General features: G+C 49.2%; 1 protein-coding gene across 2 annotated transcripts in view; it reads right to left on the reverse strand.

Moving 5' to 3' along the window:
- SETD2 (SET domain containing 2, histone lysine methyltransferase) overlaps window positions 1–16,023 on the reverse strand; it is a 39,988-nt gene extending 23,965 nt beyond the window's left edge. The window contains exons 1-9 of one of the 2 annotated variants that reach the window (XR_010994472.1): window positions 15,246–16,023; window positions 7,555–11,945; window positions 6,482–6,613; window positions 5,497–5,625; window positions 4,165–4,288; window positions 3,053–3,130; window positions 2,713–2,810; window positions 1,453–1,579; window positions 61–195 (exon numbers count right to left, since the gene is read on the reverse strand). Coding sequence is in view for 1 of the 2 variants with exons in the window: in XM_068176457.1 (XP_068032558.1) it covers window positions 61–195; window positions 1,453–1,579; window positions 2,713–2,810; window positions 3,053–3,130; window positions 4,165–4,288; window positions 5,497–5,625; window positions 6,482–6,613; window positions 7,555–11,945; window positions 15,246–15,611 (5,580 nt within the window). In the remaining variant the exon portion in view is untranslated. The remainder of the gene's footprint in view (window positions 1–60; window positions 196–1,452; window positions 1,580–2,712; window positions 2,811–3,052; window positions 3,131–4,164; window positions 4,289–5,496; window positions 5,626–6,481; window positions 6,614–7,554; window positions 11,946–15,245) is intronic. The other variant, XM_068176457.1, reaches the window with a different exon arrangement.
- Between the last annotated feature and the right edge of the window lie 1,427 nt (window positions 16,024–17,450).

Here is a 17,450-nt window from a genome sequence, read left to right on the forward strand (position 1 = left end):
CTCTGAGGATGTCACTTGAACAGGACATGGATCCCCCCCCCTTCCCAGGCCACTCCTCACCTGGATGAGTTTGAGGCAGGTGAGTTTCTGCTCCAGGGTTTCGATCCGCACCATGAGCCGGGACAGGCTGAGCACCTGGTTTTTATCAGAGAGACCCTCCCCGTTCTCCAGCAGCGCCTCCAGCTCCCCATCCACCTGCACAGCCACAGGAAAACACCCTCAGGCTCAGGCCAGGGAATTCCCTGACTCCAAGCTCCCTTTTCCCTAAGGAAAATGCTGGAAATTCCAGGTGGTTGCACCAAAACCCTCTCAGTACTGAGTTTATCTTTTCATGCAGGAAAACAAACGAAGAAATTATCTTTAATTGCAGGTAAAACTTACTATTTATACTCTGAGTTGTATAAATTCTTTATAAATTTGTAATGATTTATGGGTTATAAACTATAACAGATTCATAATCCTTACAACCAGAGATTCCTTCTCCATATGCACAATGAAATACCACCCTCTCATTTAGTGACTAATTAGTGTTTTAAAATACCCTATAAATGATTTAGGAATTATTTCTTGGTTTCCTCACTCTCTGATACAGCACATTTAAATGAAACTGGCATTTTTAAACTTCCCAAAAGAATTAGGAATAAATCTTCTCTGTAGGAACAGAGGTTTGTCCCTTCAAGGATGGAATAATTACAATTTGTAGGAATTAAAGAAGAGCCTGTGCAGGTTCTTGCAGAAGATTTCACCCCAAAAAAATTACTCTTGCTCTGGATTCTCTGCATTTTTTCCACATGGCATGAACCCATCACTGCAATTTCACGTGTTGTCTCTAAAATTCCACCTCCCAACCTGGAAATGGTGAAACTCTGCCCTTGGAGCTGCCAAATTTCAGGTGATGCCCTAAATTGCAAAGCCAATATTGTTCACCTTTCATCAATGTTTAAAAATCATGGAAAGCAACCCACATTTTTAAATCCAATTTATGGTGGGGATTAGTTATGGATAAGCAAATACTGAACCTGGGAAAGTCACTCTCTGGTGGGACTTTAAATAAACAGGAGAATGGAAATTGGATTTAACTGAAGATCCAAGAGAACACACATCTTGAGGGGCCTTGTGAAATAAAATCATTGGAGTTGGAAAAGACCTCCAAGATCATCAATCCAACCTTTAATGACACATCCATGGAAAGACTGAACCCTGAGGTCATCAGGAGTCATCTTCTCCTAAAGGAACAGTGACGGGATGAGAGGAAACTGCCTCAAGCTGTGCCAGAGGAGGCTCAGGTCGGATACTGGGGAAATTCCTTCACGGAAAGGGCTGGTGGTGGTAGAATCCCCATTCCTGGAGGGATTTAAAGCCACGTGGATGTGGCACCTGGGGACATGGGTGGTCTTGGCAGTGCTGGGGAATGGTTGGGCTCAATCCCAGAGGCTCAATCCTCAAACTCACCGAGTCCTTTTTCCGGGAGCGTTCCTTCTTCATCTTCCCTCCGGCCGCGCGGATGCTGACCCTGTTCTCCCCCCCCAGGTACCCCCGGCAGTTGGAGGAGCCACAGAAACATTTCTGGGCCTCTTTGCTGTGGAGGACACAAAGGGAGGTTCAACCACAGCTCAACCCCAGCCACAGCCACTTCTGCACCTTCAGAAGCCAGGAACGGGAATAGCTCTGCATGGAAAAGCCACTGAAAATCCAAATAAAGTCTTTATTCCCAACTCAGCTGCCATGATCCCGAGTTGTGGCAGCTGGAAAGCCAAGCCTGCCTCACTTCCAGGCTCTCCACAGGCCAAGAAGCAGGAATCAGAGAGGAAAAGGTGGAGCTGGTGGGGCTGACAACTTCTTATCCCACACTGCCATCAATATCCTAATTTTTCTAAGGAATTTATCCTCAGGATTATACATCCATTAGGAAAAGCTTGCATTTCATAGCATTTCATAGCTCATATATTGAATTTTAGAGCTCAAAACAGGATAAAGAACAAACTCAGGATTCATGGAAGCAGCAAAATCCACAGGGAAAATTTGTTTTGGATGTTCAGCCATGGCTAATAAATACAATATATATAATAAATACAATAAATGCAATAAATACAGTTCCCAAGGAATATTTCTACCAAGCCTCTGTATTTCTCACTTGACACACCATCCATTTTAAACTCCATTCCACAATTTCTTGGGAAAACGGCAGGGTTTTATTTTATACATGTGGAACCCACTGGAGGAATGTGGCTCTGCTGTGGTAGGAAGCAGGGATGCTCAATTCCAGGAATTTCTAGGAAGGAGGAATAATCTTAAAACGCAACTAAAAACTCATTCCTGCTTACAGGAAGGGCGTGGAGAACATTCCAGAAGGAAAAGGAAGGGATGTTCCTCAAGTTATACTTCACCAGAGTAATGGAGGAATCTTAGGCTCAGGTTTAGCAAAGGGATCCCAATTCCAGGCTGGAGCTTTCCCTGCAGCCCTGGATTAGGCCAGGAAGAGGGGATGAGTTATCCAGGGGGTTTTACAGCTCCTCAGCTATTTGCAAAGCCATAAAACAGGAGTGGGAAGGGGAGAACGGGAATTCTTGAGGAATATTGCAAAGCCTGGAGCTTGGCTAATTAATAACCAGACAGGAAGAAGCAGGGAAGGTAATTATCTGGGAAAGGATGGAGTAGGAACAGTGGGAAAGGGGAAGAGCAGGAATTCCTGTGCCAGGAAAGGGGACGTACCCGTATCTCTGGAACTGGTAATCAAACGTCAGCTCTGAGCCCGACGGGACCAGCTTGGTGGTGAAAAACCCAACCCGGAGCTGCCCGTTCACAGTCCACTGTGGGAAAAAGATGCCAGGAGTTATTCCAGGCTGCACTCCAGGTTTGCTTTCCCTGAACACACCAATCCTTGGAAAAGCAGCACTGGGGAGTTCAAAACCAGGCAAAGTGCCCGGTTTAAATCCAGGTGTTTTCATGTCACTGATACAACAGCAACAAAAATCCCCAAAATAAAGAAAGAAAATGTTTCAGTCTGAGCTCTCCAGAGGGAGGAGCTGCTGGATTTGATCCAGCATTTTACCTTCTGGGTCTCACAGTTTGGCTCACAGCTGTGGTTCATGAAGCGGGAGCAGTTTCCTTTCTGGGTGGCGTCGATGATCTGAAAAGGGACAAGAAATGCAGGGAAAAAGGCTCATTCCTTGGAATGGGAACCAGCTACAAACACAGGCCATGTGGGAATCATCTCCCTTCCCACTCTTTATTTGATATTCCCCATCTTTATTTTAGAGATTGGGGTTTGTTAGGACATTAATTCCACCCAAAAAGAGCGCTTAGGTACACGGCTCCTCATTTTCAAGAGCTCTCCAGCTGGATGCAGATCTTGGATTTTGTTTCCGATACAGCCATGAGGGGTTGGGACAGTGTATTTTTCTCCCACACACCTCATACTCCAAGGGAAAAGTCATCCCAGAAATAAAAACTCCTTTGATAACTGGAAATGCTCCTTTGTGACACTTAAAATCACACAACAATCTCAAAAATGCTTATTTTAGGAGGAAAAACATCCAGGAAAAACCACTTTGAGTATTTTTAGCTCCTTTTCTCTCAAGCTCCCCAGCCCCCAAAAGGTCCTGACAGAAGAGACAAGGAGAATAAAGAGATGGAATTTCTATTTATCCTTCTTGTTCTCAGGCAGAGGGAACAGCTCCACACCCCTTGGAGCTGAAGCAGCCATAAATAATTAAGGACATCCCATATATAAATATTCCAGTGGTAATCCTGCACAGAGGGACTCTGCCAGCTTTAAATATCCCAATTTCATGGAGTTTAATGTGAAAGGAAATGTGGATTTTTGGTGTATTTGGGCACCCAAAAAGGGTGAGTTTGGCTTGGAGCATCTTCCCAAACTTCTCTCCCATGGATGTTTGCTCATGTAACGACCAGCCATGATCCATCTTTTCCTTTGGAAAGACACTTTTCCCTCCCTAAGGACACTGGGATACATTTAAACTGCCACAATTTTGTTGGAATTGAGCAACGGGTTAAAAAACCCTGAGGCTTGACATTTCCTTTCCTCAGGAAAACATTCCCAATGGATTCAGGACGTTGCTCCAAGGGTTCCCAAGGAGCTGGTGTTGTACATAACTAAATCCAGCCTTTCCCAAAGCCCACCTCAGCAATCCCACTGCTCACCTCATCATTCTTCAGGGCCATGAAATAATAGTGGATGTTCTTGTTCCGGGCATATTCCTTCACCCGAGCCTTGAATTCCTTGTGATCCAACACTTCCCCACAGTACTCCAAGACAAAAGTGTTGCTGCAATAGGGAAAAATATAAATTTTCTTAGGAAAAAAAAACACAAACACAAAATAATCCCTGTTCAGGAGGATTCTCTGAACACAACTCCCAGCCCGGCCATCCTGGTGGTGTAGCAATAATGATGTGCCTTAATCTCAGGGAATTCTGATTAATTTGGGATTTTATGCTGTCATATGGGAAGGTGACAGAGGAACGAAGCTCCCCTTGGAGCAGGGTTTGCTCTATAAATTCAATATATTCATAGAATTACAGGATGGTTTGGGTTGGAAGGGAACTTTGAGCTCGTCCCATTCCAACACCATTCCCATGGGTAGGGACACCTTCTACCATCCCAGGCTGCTCCAAACCCCATCCAACCTGGCCCTGGACACTTCCAGGGATCCAGGGGCAGCCACAGCTGCTCTGGGCAGCTGGGCCATGGCTGGAGAGCCCTTTCCAGGAGGAATTTTCCCAATATCCAAGCTGAGCCTACCCTGGCCCAGCCTGAGGCCGTTCCCTCTCCTCCTGTCCCTGTTCCCTGGAGCACAGCCCAATCCCCCGGCTGTCCCCTCCTGGCAGGAGCTGTGCAGAGCCACAAGGTCCCCCCGAGCCTCCTTTTCTCCAGGCTGAGCCCCTTTCCAGCTCCCTCAGGAATTCTCCATTCCCTTCCCAGCTCTGTTCCCTGCCCTGGACACACTCCAGGATGCTCCTTTCTCCCAGTAAACCTCATCTTGGTCTCCACATCCTGATCCTCCCTTGTGCCTCAAGAGATTTCAGTGTCCTCACTCCTCTCTCCTTTCCTGGCCTCGCCTAACCCAGCACTTGGAATTACAATCCTGAATTAAGAACAGGCGGAAAGATCCCCTCCTGATCTCGTTGTCCAAAAGGGAGGAGGAGGAGAACTCAGGAAGAGAAGTTTTGCAGAGATGGGAAGAGAAGAATGGACACAAATGGAATGAAGCAGGGACAGAGAAAGGGGAGGCAGATTCATCCCAAGAATAAGCCATGGAAAGGCTGTTGGGGAAACCACAAAGAGCAAAACCAGGGTGGGAGATCAAACAATAGATGGGCAGATGCCAGAGGAAGAGGGACACCCAGCAGGGACGAGGACGAGCTGGAAGAACTCAGCCCATCTCCTGTCAGGGAAATCCAGAGCCCACAGGCCCTTTTCCCTTCAGGAGGGAGTAAAAGGGTGGGAAAAGGCCGTGGGAAGAGGGAAGGCTTACGATGGCAGGTCTTTGGCAGCTCTGAGCCCCCAGCCCTTCTTCTCAGTCAGGATCACCTCCACATCCGCGTGCTGCTTCTTCTGGAAGCGCCGGTTGGAGCAGTAGTCACCGTTTGGACACCGGGAGGAGCTGAGGGAAGGGAAGGGAGCAAATCAATTCCCAGCAGGTAAACACCACCAACAGGAAGGGCTCAGATGGGAAATAAATTCCAAATAATCGCGAGAAATTCCATGCGAAACCTTCAAATGTGGTTTGCTATAAAAAGCAGAACCACGCGGCTGTCAACGTGCAAATGCAGATCGTTTATTTCTGGAAAGATAAAAACATTTGGAATGCTGATCCCGCTGTATTTCTGTATCAGGGCATCCCAATGGGGAGAACTGGGCTCTCCTCCCCTTGTTCTGGGGGTCATTCCTTCAAGATATTCCCTGCTCTAGGTCTGGCCTATGAGATAAAAGCAAAAATTGGGATTCTGCCAGAATCCCAATCCCAATTCTGGATTCTGCCAGAATTCCAATCCTTCCACAATCCTTGTGCCAGGGGAAAATCCCAGCAAGCACCCTGTCCCTGCCTCCAGCTCCCATGGAGCAGCAAACCTCTTCCAGAGGGAGAAGGAGACACCAGCCATAGACTGGAGAGCCTCTGGGGAAAGGAGATCCAGGAGGTTGTGAGGGCTGATCTCCTGCAGATCATCCAAAGATTTAAATCATGGAATCATGGAATGGCTTGGGTAGGAAGGGACCCTAAGGATCATCTCATTCCACCCCCTTGCCACGGGCAGGGACACCTCCCACTGTCCCAGGCTGCTCCAAGCCCCATTCAACCCCCAAAACCTTCCAGGGATGGAGCAGCCACAGCTTCTGCTGGCAGCTCCGAAGGCCACTCCAGGCCAGCACAGACACCTCACTGCCACCTCCCAGGAATTCCCGGGTTATTTGAGGGATTCCCAGGACACCTCCAGGCCAATCCATGGATCCCAACTCACCACTCGATCATGAGCAGGCGATTGAGACAATCCTCTCCACAGGCCACCTCCCCCTGCGCCCGCTCCTCCTTGGACAGCGGGGGACACTCACACAGCATCCGCTTGATATCCCGGTGGGATTTGTTCTTCTTCCTGGGAAGCCAAGGCATGGAAATACAGGTGAGACAGCAGCCAGGTGGAGAAACTCCTCCTCAATCCTTATCAGTGGTTTTTGGAAAAAAAAAACGGAAAACAAAATTCTCGACGTATGGATTGATAACCCTAGGGATCGGAATAACCAAGGACACTTGGCTTGGTGATGACTTTGTGACGACAAAAGGTGATTTCTTAAAGAGAATTCCCAGGATATTTAGCTGTTTTGCCTTTCTCCTCCCTGCCTATGTTTATTTGGACACCCACATTTTAATAAGGCAAATTGGAGGGTTTGGTTACTTCAGCCTCTGCTTTGCTGTCAAGTGAAGAGGATGAAAAAGAGGAGAAAACTAGAGTTAAACAAAAAGCAGGGCATCCACTAATTCATATTTTAGCTTCCATGAAGGATTTGGGGAATGCTCTGGAGCGTGGATCCCAACAAGGCAAAAAATCCATAAGGAAAAAAAAAATCAAACTATGGCTATTAGATATAAAAAAGCTCCTCTGAGATGATAAATAAAGACATGGAAGTAACCAAAACCTTTGGAAAAGCGCCTTGTTTGCCCAAAAGCTTTTCCACACCCAGACAGAATTCCCTGTGCCAACAGAAAGGGAGTGAGCTGGCACTTGGGGACATTAAACAGGCAGGATCTGATAAAGCTACAAAAAAGGGTATAAATGAATCAACCTTGCCCTCTGATCCTCCCATTTTCCAACTCTTCTCAGCATTTGGGACTGTCTGGGCCAAACTGGGCCTTTCCCTTTAGGAGAAGAGAGCCCAGGGTGGCTTTGCCAAATGTGGGGAATGTAGCATCCCTGCCCTTCCTCCAAAAGATGCCAATTCAGCCATAAAAACCCCAACCATCCTGGAACCAAATGGAAGCCAAATCCCAAATGGAAGCTTGCTCCAGGAATTAAAACAAGGATAAAGCAGCAGTTACCTCTCTGTCAAGTAGACGTTCTCCTCAATGAGGTCGAAGTAACAGGGCATCTTCCCCTGCTTGGCAAACTCCTTCCAGCGCTGGGGATCCCTGAAGTCATCCATGATGCATAACCTGCCCACCATGGAGGAATCCTGCGGCGCCGGCTCCACCTGCTCCCCCTCCAGCTTCCCCTTCCTCTTCTCCCCGGAGTCGCCATCGCTCTCCGAGTCGCTCTCCAAGTCCGGCCGCCTTTTCTTCGGTGGGCCTCGTTCCTTCACGTCGTTTTTTTCCAAAGCTTTCGCCTCGTCTTTCTTCTCCCCACCCGGCACTGGCTCCTTGGTGGAATTGCTGCTGATCTCGTGTGCCTGCACCGAGCCCTTTTCCTTCTGCCCGGGCGTCTGGGATTTTCCAGAGGGGCTGGGAAAGCGGGGCTTGCACTCCTCATCCCAGCGCTCATCCTCTTCATACTCCTCGTGGTCTTCCGTGAGGGAGTCTGGCACCTGCCCTTGGATGCGTTCATAGTTAACCACGGAGGCTCTGCTGGCTGCCCTCGCATCCCAGTAACCGTTGCCTTGCCAGTAGCTCTGGGAGCTGGGATAGGCTCCCGGGCCCGGCTGGTAAACATAGCCGGAGTACATCCCAAAGCTGCTGTCCGGCTGCTGGTAGGTGCTGCTGGGCTTCTCTGGCTGGGAGAAGTCCCAGCCCACGGCACCCATCTCCTCCGGGGCACGGAAACCATCCAGCTTGGAGTAGTCTCCGAGGCCGGACTGGTTCAGCCCGCCCTGCCCTTGCCGACTGTCGGGCTTGGAAGAGCTCATCTGGTGCCGGGATGTGTCGGTGCTTTCCAAACTCTCCGGGATGCAGAAGGGCTGCTCCTCCGGCCGGCCCACGGGCCTTCCCATGGCCACCGCGTCCGGCAGCCCCATCCTCTCCTCCATGCCGGCTTTGCCGTGGGAATCAGCCGTGAGGTCCGCCTGGCTCGTGCTGTCCACGCCATCGCTCTGGGCCTGGCACGGATCTGCCCGCAGCTCCTCCAGCTCCTTCCTGCTCAGCTCCGTGGAGGTTGCCAGACTCTTCTCCATCCCTCTGGGAGAACCCCTGCTCTCCACCTGGGGACCACCTTTATTCCCCGTATTTTCTGACCTCTCCTCATAGTAGGGCCTGCTGGGCTCGGGGCGCTCATCATCCCAGTGGTCGGAGAAGCGACGGTTGCTCCGGGAAGAGCCCGGGCTGCTCTCCTCCATGGCTATGGTGGAGTTCTTGGGAACCACCACAACTGACTGGAGCTTCTTCCGCGGCGTCCCATCATCAGAATCCGAGTCCTCCGTGTCACTGTCCTCGCTGCCCCCCTCGCTGTTGCTGTCCCCCGTGTCAGAATAATCATCGTGGCCAGCAGGAATGAATTCCAAGGCGTTGCCACTGCTGTCACACGTTGGGGCTTGGGTCACCATCTCCGTGTCATCTGCCGTGACCATGACATCGGAGGAGGGATACAAAGTGTCTGGAAAAGCCGAGGCCACCAAGGGCTCGCTTCCCTCATCCCTCTCAGCCGATACGCCAGGACACTGAACCCTGAGCTCATCCAGCTCAGCTCCCTCTGTGGAAACAGCACTTTGTTCCACGACCTCTCTGCTGCGGTGCTCCAGCGGCACTTCCGAATAGTAGGAATGTTCATTCTGGAAGGACAACTTGCCTTTTGCTGAGCCAAGATCAACGTGCTGAGCATCCAACTCCAGCATCTCTTCAGCTTCCGAATGCTGGAGCGGCTCCTGGCACACACCCGGCGGGGGCACGTCCCATTTGGAAGAGACACTTTCCTCCAGCATGGGATGATCCGACTGCAACCTCTGGGAACAGCCATCCTGGGAGGAATCCCTACTTGAGCTCTCCACTGCCAGGCTGATTTTATGGGAAGGATGGCCGTGTTCATCCTCCCCGGCAGACTTGGAATGGGAATCTTCCGTGCTCTCATAATCGCACGTCACCGTCTGCGGCTCCACCTGCACATCCAGGAAAGTCTCGGATGTCACTTTCAAATCCGCAGGTTCTGCTTCGATTTCCACTTCCGAGTGGTACAAACCAGGGGTGGCATCATCAGAAATGTAGCAAAAAACAGGTTCTTTGGTTTTGTCACACGGAGTGTGAGTCACCTCTTCATCCAACTTCTTAAGGACAGTGTTAGTGGGATCTACATTCACGGAAGGGAGAGGGGCGGCTTCCTCCGGCTGCTGCGGCTCCGGAGCCTCCACTTCCTGGAACAGGCTGTTGCACTCACTGGACTGGACCTGGGAATCATCCGTCTCTTGCTCTTGAGACACATCCATGCTCTCAAACCCATTGGATGGCAACGGATATGATAGGCTGGTCTTGACAGCAGGCGATGCTTCTGACCGACCCGGGCCGTGGTCAGAGGATGCAGCAACATCCTCTGCTTTACAGGCACTGGAAGTTGCCAGACCCTCATCCTGACCCTCCGGGGAGCCATTCACGCTCAATTCCATGGGGAAACAAGTTGTTAAGGGATCATGCTTCGCCTTTAAGAACCTTTCTTGCTCCTTAACACTGTCATGGCCTTCGGTTGCTGCAAGTTCCTCGGATTTTGAGTTAGCCAAACTTGCCTTGGACTCGTCAGCCTTCGGCAAAGTGGGAGAATCGTTGAACTGATTTAACGGAGAAAGTGTCTTTTCCCTTTCCAACTTTTTCACACTGGACACCCTGATCTCATTGTTCTTTACACAAGAGGTCTCTAAATCTAGAGAATTAGACTTGGACTTGATTTCTTCAATTGATTCTGTACAACAGAAAGAACTCTTAAATTTATCAGACTTTGGTGCGGGGGCCTTGGAAGGGGTGGATTTATAGCGGGAGGAATTCACATTACTGTCGGGCTTGGAATGGGATGTCCCCTTCCGATAGCCCAGTTCATCAAGGGGAGAGCACCTTTTGGATACTTCACTTTCAGAAGTCCTTTTGGAATCTCGATCCGCTTTTGAAGACGACCTCCCTCGCCTGTCCACGTCGGCGTGAGACGACTCCACTTTGCTGTCCCTGTCCGACTTGGAGTAAGAGGATCGCGAGTCTCTGTAGGAGGAGGAGGAATGGGAGGACGTACGCCTGGAGTCGCTGGACCTGGAATGTGTCCTCCTGTACTCATCCTCCGAGTCCGAGCTCTCCCGCGCCCGGCTGTCCGCATACGACCGGGAATAGCGTGACCGTTCCCGGTACGGGGAGCTCCGGTGGTACCGGCGGTCGGAGTCGTAGTAATGCGAGCGCTCCGACCTCGAGTAGGAGGAGCTGGTTCGGGAGCTGCGATCGGAGCGGGAACGGGAATGAGACCGGCTTCGCCTCCTCTCTCTGTCAGAGCGGGAGCGGGAGGACGAGTACCGCGAGTCTCTCTCCGATTTGGAATAGCTCGAGTACTTCTCATCCCTGTCCGACCTGGAGCGCGACGAGGACTTGCCCAGGTCATCACCCCGGAGGGACGCGGAGCTCCGTCTAGGATCTCTCTCCTTTTCCGTGCTGGAGATCTTCTGCTCGTGCGACCGCTGGCTGGAGGAGGTCCTCACGGAATCCTCGTCGGACTCGGAGCCCTGCAGTGTGCCGTCCGACTGGGAGAACTTCCTCTTGGCCCCCTGCCTCCGGGAGCACACGGGAGCACCCTTTGAGCCGTCGGAAACCTCATCCTCCTTCCCAATATGGGAATCTTCCTTCGGCGGGGTTCTCTCTGGCTGCTCGGGCGCAGGTTGAGCCACGCGTTCCTCTGAGCCGCGCGACGCCGGATCCTGCTTGGCGTCCGGCTCCAAGGCCTCCCTGGGCAGCGCCTGGCTCGGCTCCCTCGGCACAGGGGCTTCAGCTTCGCCGGGCGGCGACAGCAGCAGCGCCGGCATCGGTGTCACCAGCGGGGCTGTGGCTCCAGGAACTGGCACCAGTGACGCCGGCGGTGGCGGTGGGGGTGGGGGAGGCGGCGGTGTCGGGGGGAAATCAACGGCCAAGGCCACCGGTTCTGTTACCGGTGCCGCCGGAGCTGGGGGTGGCTTTGCCGTGACGTTCAGTAAATGTTTTTTAAAATGAATCTTCCCCAATTCTACCTTCGGTTTTGGAGGCGAAGATTCCTCAGCTGAACTGGCAGTGTCCCCCAGATCCAGTTTATTTTTGGGGTTAAAATCAGTCGGAAGGGGAACCGCTGGAGGGGTGGGAGTTTCATTTTGTTTCTCATTTCCCAGAGCAGCCAGGAATCGATTGGGTAAAGTTTTCTTGGTTAAACTAAAGCTGAAAGACACTTTTTGTCTTCCCTGCTCCTCAAGGTTAACCTTGGTTTTGGTGCCTTTGGGCAAAAAGCGGCTCGATGCGACGCCTTTGAACACGGGGCCTTTGATAAAACCGGCTCTCGGCACCGTTTCAGGCTTGCCCTGTGGAAGAAAAAGAAGATGCAGTTTGGAGAAATTGGATTTTGGGGTGTTTGAACTCAGTTCTGCAGCATTTTCTTTCACCTGGCGAATTTTTCAAGATGGTAAAAGAGAAATGCATAGCTTGGGTCTGTCTTTATTGCCTGGCTCTGTCCTGAAGAAATCAATTCCTCAGACTTCTCCAGCTTGAAACTAAGCCTCCTCTGAGGTTTGGGCTAAGGCTTTTTATCTGACTTACTAATGTCCAAGCTCAAAGTCCTTTTATCATTTAAATCCTATTTTTTTAAAAAGAGAGTTCAGTGTATAAAGTTAATTGAGGGCAAAATTCTGCTTTTTTATGTTGTTTCTGTGGTCCCAGGCTACAAAAGATCCTGAGCTTTAAGCTTAAAGTGAATTTGTTTATGTGAATCCTCCTGGATGCAGCCTTACAGTACTGGAGAAGGCAGCAGGGAGAGCTCAGAGCCCCTGCCAGGGCCTGAAGGGGCTCCAGGAGAGCTGGAGAGGGACTGGGGACAAGGCATGGAGGGACAGGACACAGGGGATGGCTCCCACTGCCAGAGAGCAGGGATGGATGGGAGATTGGGAATTAGGAATTCCTGGCTGGGAGGGTGGGGAGGGGATGGGATGGAATTCCCAGAGCAGCTGTGGCTGCCCCTGGATCCCTGGCAGTGTCCAAGGCCAGGCTGGACACTGGGGCTTGGAGCAGCCTTGGACAGTGGGAGGTGTCCCTGCCATGGCAGGGTTGGCAGTGGATGATCCTGAGAGTCCCTTCCCACCTAAATAATTTTGGGATTCTGGAATTTGCTCCCAGCATAAACCAGACCAACAACAATTACAGCAGGAATATAAACCCCATCCTTTCCCACCTCCCCCCAACAGCCTTCTCCTGGTCATCACTAATTCCTGCAAGTTCCCAGGCTCAGGCCTAGACCAACATTAATGAACAACTCCCCAAGAATTCCCATCAGGACCCAATGGTGCATGATGACTCCATCACCTCTGGATCAACTGACTGTTCCAAGCTCCATGTCCTTCCCACCAGGAGCTTCTGGCTGCCTCCTGCCCAGCAGCTCGCTCAGCACCTTGCAAGCCCAAACCCAGGAATTTTCAGAGCGCACAGCACCCTATATTCACCCATTTGAGCATTTCTTCCTCCGTTTTAAATCTTAAAATCTCATCTGTGTCCCAGGAATAAAATCCTGGAGAAGATAAAGTGGGAAAAGGGCTTTGTTGTCAACAGTACCTGTCTCCAAAAATCCAAATTGCATCAGAATCATGGAATTCCCAAATGGTTTGGGTTGAAAGGACCCTCAGGATTATCCTGCTTCAATCCTGCCACGGGCAGGGACACCTTCCCCTATCCCAGGCTGCTCCAAGCCCTGTCCAGCCTGGCCTTGGACACTTCCAGGGATTCAGGGCAGCAGCCACAGCTGCTCTGGAAATTACATTTTGTGTCTTAACCCCAATTCCAATGGAAAGAGTTGTTTCCAAATTGTCCAGAGCCGGGTTTTACTGCTGTAGCTGTGCCACGAGCACATTTTTGGCAGGAGCAGCAGTTTATTGCAGCCCCCTGTGAATTATTAAGGATTTCGTTATCCTTTAACTCATGGAAAACAACGTGGAGCTGCCCAGGATCAAGGCACCACAGTAAATGATTAAATGAGACATTGGTGGATTGGAAATCCTGTGTTTTCTGCACCCTGGGACATCACATATCCCAAAAATTCCTCTTTTTCAACACATTGGGGGTTTTATTGTGAGCACCTGTTAATGGTCTATCCATGACTTGTCCTGGTGACCCAACCCAGCATCGCTCTGGATCTGCAGCAGCAAATTCCCTTCACTGTGGGAGAACTGGGAGCAAAACCCAAAAGCATTTCCTTGAAATCTGTGGTTTTTATGAGGGGACATTTCAGGGATGATTTTAAAGAAGTTTCATGGCTAAAAGGGAACCCAAAACATTGACTTTGGAAAAAAGGAATCTCCAGCTCTAAAATGGGCTCCTCTCACCACAACTCACGACCACCTCCACAAAGTCCTGCTGAAAATGCCATCCCTGTCTTCCAGAGAATCCACACATCAAAAGTGACCCAGGGATTAATCCACATTAATTCATGGAAGAATGAAGGACAAAATGAACTCTACTGAGACCACCCTCCTGGTAGGAGTTCAGCCTCCTGAAGAATGAGGGAACAGCATTTTGGGAGAATCCTGGATCAATTATTATCCTTACAACCAGAAATTCCCAATTTTTTTACTCCAACCTGGGACAAGAGAAGGGAGCAGGTTCCTCTCCAACCATACCCTGAAGGATTTCCACAGGTCTGAAACCAAATTCTTATCAGGGATAGGATTTTTTAATCATATAAACTATAAATCATAAATTAATAAATATATAGGTAAAAATACTGGAAATTCAGGGAATCAGCATTTCAGAGTTTTTCTTCTTGCTCCAACTTTGGTGCCATTATTTTAAATGTCAATGTTTTGATCAAAATCCTTCTTATTTCAAGCACAACAGCTCTGAAATAACGGGAATAAGAGGGTTTGGATAGATCCACCTTTTCCCAAATGTGGGATCTGCAGGCAAAAAAGAGCTGCCACATTTCCATTCCTCCCCTTCCCACAGCAAATTCAGCAGAGCTGACACATTCCAGGATATTTCCCCTCATCTGTTCACCCTTCCAGGGATTTTTTCCTTACATAACAGCAACTTGAACAAAACACAATTCCCAGAATTTGAAACACACTCCACAGGTAACTTGGTAAATGTAATAGGTGGGAATTACTGAAAAGCTCTCCAGGAGAAGAGGAATTCTCCTTCCTCTCCTGTTTTACAGAAAGGGAATATTACCCAAAATGGGAAAAAAAAGCACATCCAAAATTATTAAAAGCCCTCATTCCAAAGCCAGGCGATTAAAATCTATCCCAGGCCTCCAAGTTTTCTCTTTTCCCAATAAATTCATTGAGTCATAGGCAGGAAATCTCATTATTTTTACAAATTAAGTCTTTAAATAATCAGCACCAACCCACACCAAGCTGTGCCATCACTTCTCATGTGCTTGTGGCACAAGTGGTACTGGAATTACTGCCCTTCCTTCCCCAATGTAATGAGAATTACTGCCCCTCCTTGACCAATTTAATGAGAATTACTGCCCCTCATTCCCAAATTTAAGCAGAGGAATCCCAGAAAAGCATCCATTTGCTTTATCCAGCCCCTCAGAGGCTCTGGATTCATGGAATGCCTCAGAATCCAGCTGGGCTCACAGGAGATCCAGGAACATTAGAATTGGTTTTACTCACCTCATTTTCTTCTTCTCTATTGCAATCCAGCCGGGGAAACATGGAAAAGAAAAAAGAAAAGAAGGTGTGAACAGCAGGTAGGAACAAGACATGGAACATCAGACATCTGGATTTGGAATGGGATGGACGTGGGACACAGAGTGAGGGAAACACCAACGCCACCCAGACACAAACCCGGCTCTGAGGGGAGCACAGCACAGTTGGGAGGCTCCAAAATTCCCTGGAAAATCCCACATGGATGAGGACAGAGCAAACCTTTCTGGAGAGAACTGCTGGTTTGATGTTGTCTCCAGTCATTCCAACATGCTGCAGGAATAAAACCCTCAAAAATATGACTGGAAAAGGTGGATTTGGGATTCTTTCCATTTGAATACTTTCCTGAATAGCTGAAAGTTTCTGCCTCTCATTGACAGAAATTAAAGATACTAACGAAGGTCTGACTGCTGTGCATCTGCCCTGGCTATTTACATAATTAATCCCTATTTTGGCAGCTTGAAAATGAATTAATTAGGGTCATTCTCCATGCTGAGCCAAGAGGAAAGTTGGGTTTTCCCAATTTTCCACTCTTCCCATGTTTTCTGCTCTGATCCCACAGTGAAGTCGTTTCTCCGCAGGGAAGGAGAAGGAAGAGGAACACAACTCCCTCTCCTTGCTTTGCTCAATTCCTTGGAGAGTGTCAGGAAATGTCTTGGCCCTACCAACACACCTCAGCCAAGACATCAACACTTCTTCTGTCATGGATCTACCAGAGATCCCAACACCCCTCTGAAGCGCTCCAACACAGCTCAGAGCTGGAATTCTCCTACACTCTACCAGCTTTTATTCAGCACCGTTGTGGTGACAAAGCCAAAGATTTCCCACAGAAAAGTTCACAGATTCCACCTCAGTGAGAAATACCAAATTCTGGAAGAAAAACTCAGAATTTTCGTTTCGGAGCAACGCAGACGCGGTGACAGCACAAGAACCACCCACGTCCCCACTGAAACCATCACCACCTGGGAACTGGGAGCAAAGGGAAGTGCTGGGAAGAACTTTCCCCTCAGGAATATTCTCCTGCCCCTCCAAAGGCTCCCATCCAATTGATCCAGATTATTAAAAGACCATAAATTATTCCCAGAGCAGCGACAGGGTTTGATTCCATGGGTTTGATTCCATCAAGGAAACCCGAGCCAGGAGCTCCGGCCTGAGGGCGCGGACGGCATTCAATGGGGTCAGGCAAGGCAGGAATTCCAAACCCCACAGATTCAGGAGCTCTCCAGGAGCACCACTTCAACTGGAATTAAGGCCTAAAAGGAGCTTTCAATTTCAGGATCACCGAAAGAGGAGTTTGGGACTTTCAGGAAGCGTCACGTGGTTCGGGTTTGAGGTTTTGCGGGGTCAACACTCAATAAAAACCTTGCATTTGGTGGTTTAAGGGTTTAAGGGTTCTTCCCAACCTCAGTGATTCCAGGAAGATTTTCCAGACTTCCTAAGCAGATGCAGCAGAGAATTACAACCACCAGGTGCAAGCTGAGGGTTCTAAGGCAAAAATAACACTCTTTATACACAAAAATCCATTGTTAATCAGCTGCATATTGCGAGAGAGGTACCTAAATTTTGTATTTATAATTAATAACAAGGATAATTAATGATAAGGAGAAAGGAGTGTTGTTATCCTTAAAATCCCAGAAAATGCCCGCAGGAAAAAGAGAGGAAACAGGTGATCCCCATCCATGGAAGTGACCAAGGCCAGGGCTTGGAGCAACCTGGGATAGTGGAAGGTGTCTCTGGGTGGGACAGGATGATCCCATTCCAACCCAAACCATTTGGGATTCTGAGATTCCATCAATTAAAATAAAAGGTGTTGACCTTCCTAAAAGCAGGGTTATGAATCCCATTTCTTTTCCAGCCTCTTCCTTCTCCCCCCCCAAAAAAAAAAAAAAAAAAAAAAAAAAAAAAAAAAAAACCAACAACAAAAAAAAACCAAACATAAAAATAGAATTCCAAAATTAGGGAAGGTGCTGCCGTTCCCTCAGGAACCTTGTGCCAAATTCCTCCCACACTGGGATGAAGTTACATAAAATCCCCCTGCTCCAAGCTCAGAATCCATCCCAACACATAACCCAGGGCTTTTCCAGCACTTTTCCAGCTCCACAGGTTTGGAACAATTCCCTCAGCTGCACCTTGCTCCCTGCAGGCACCAAAAATAAAACTGGGATCAAAGTG

The sequence above is a fragment of the Anomalospiza imberbis genome, chromosome 1 (assembly GCF_031753505.1).
Source record: "Anomalospiza imberbis isolate Cuckoo-Finch-1a 21T00152 chromosome 1, ASM3175350v1, whole genome shotgun sequence".
In the NCBI taxonomy this organism is placed as follows: Eukaryota; Metazoa; Chordata; class Aves; order Passeriformes; family Viduidae; genus Anomalospiza; species Anomalospiza imberbis.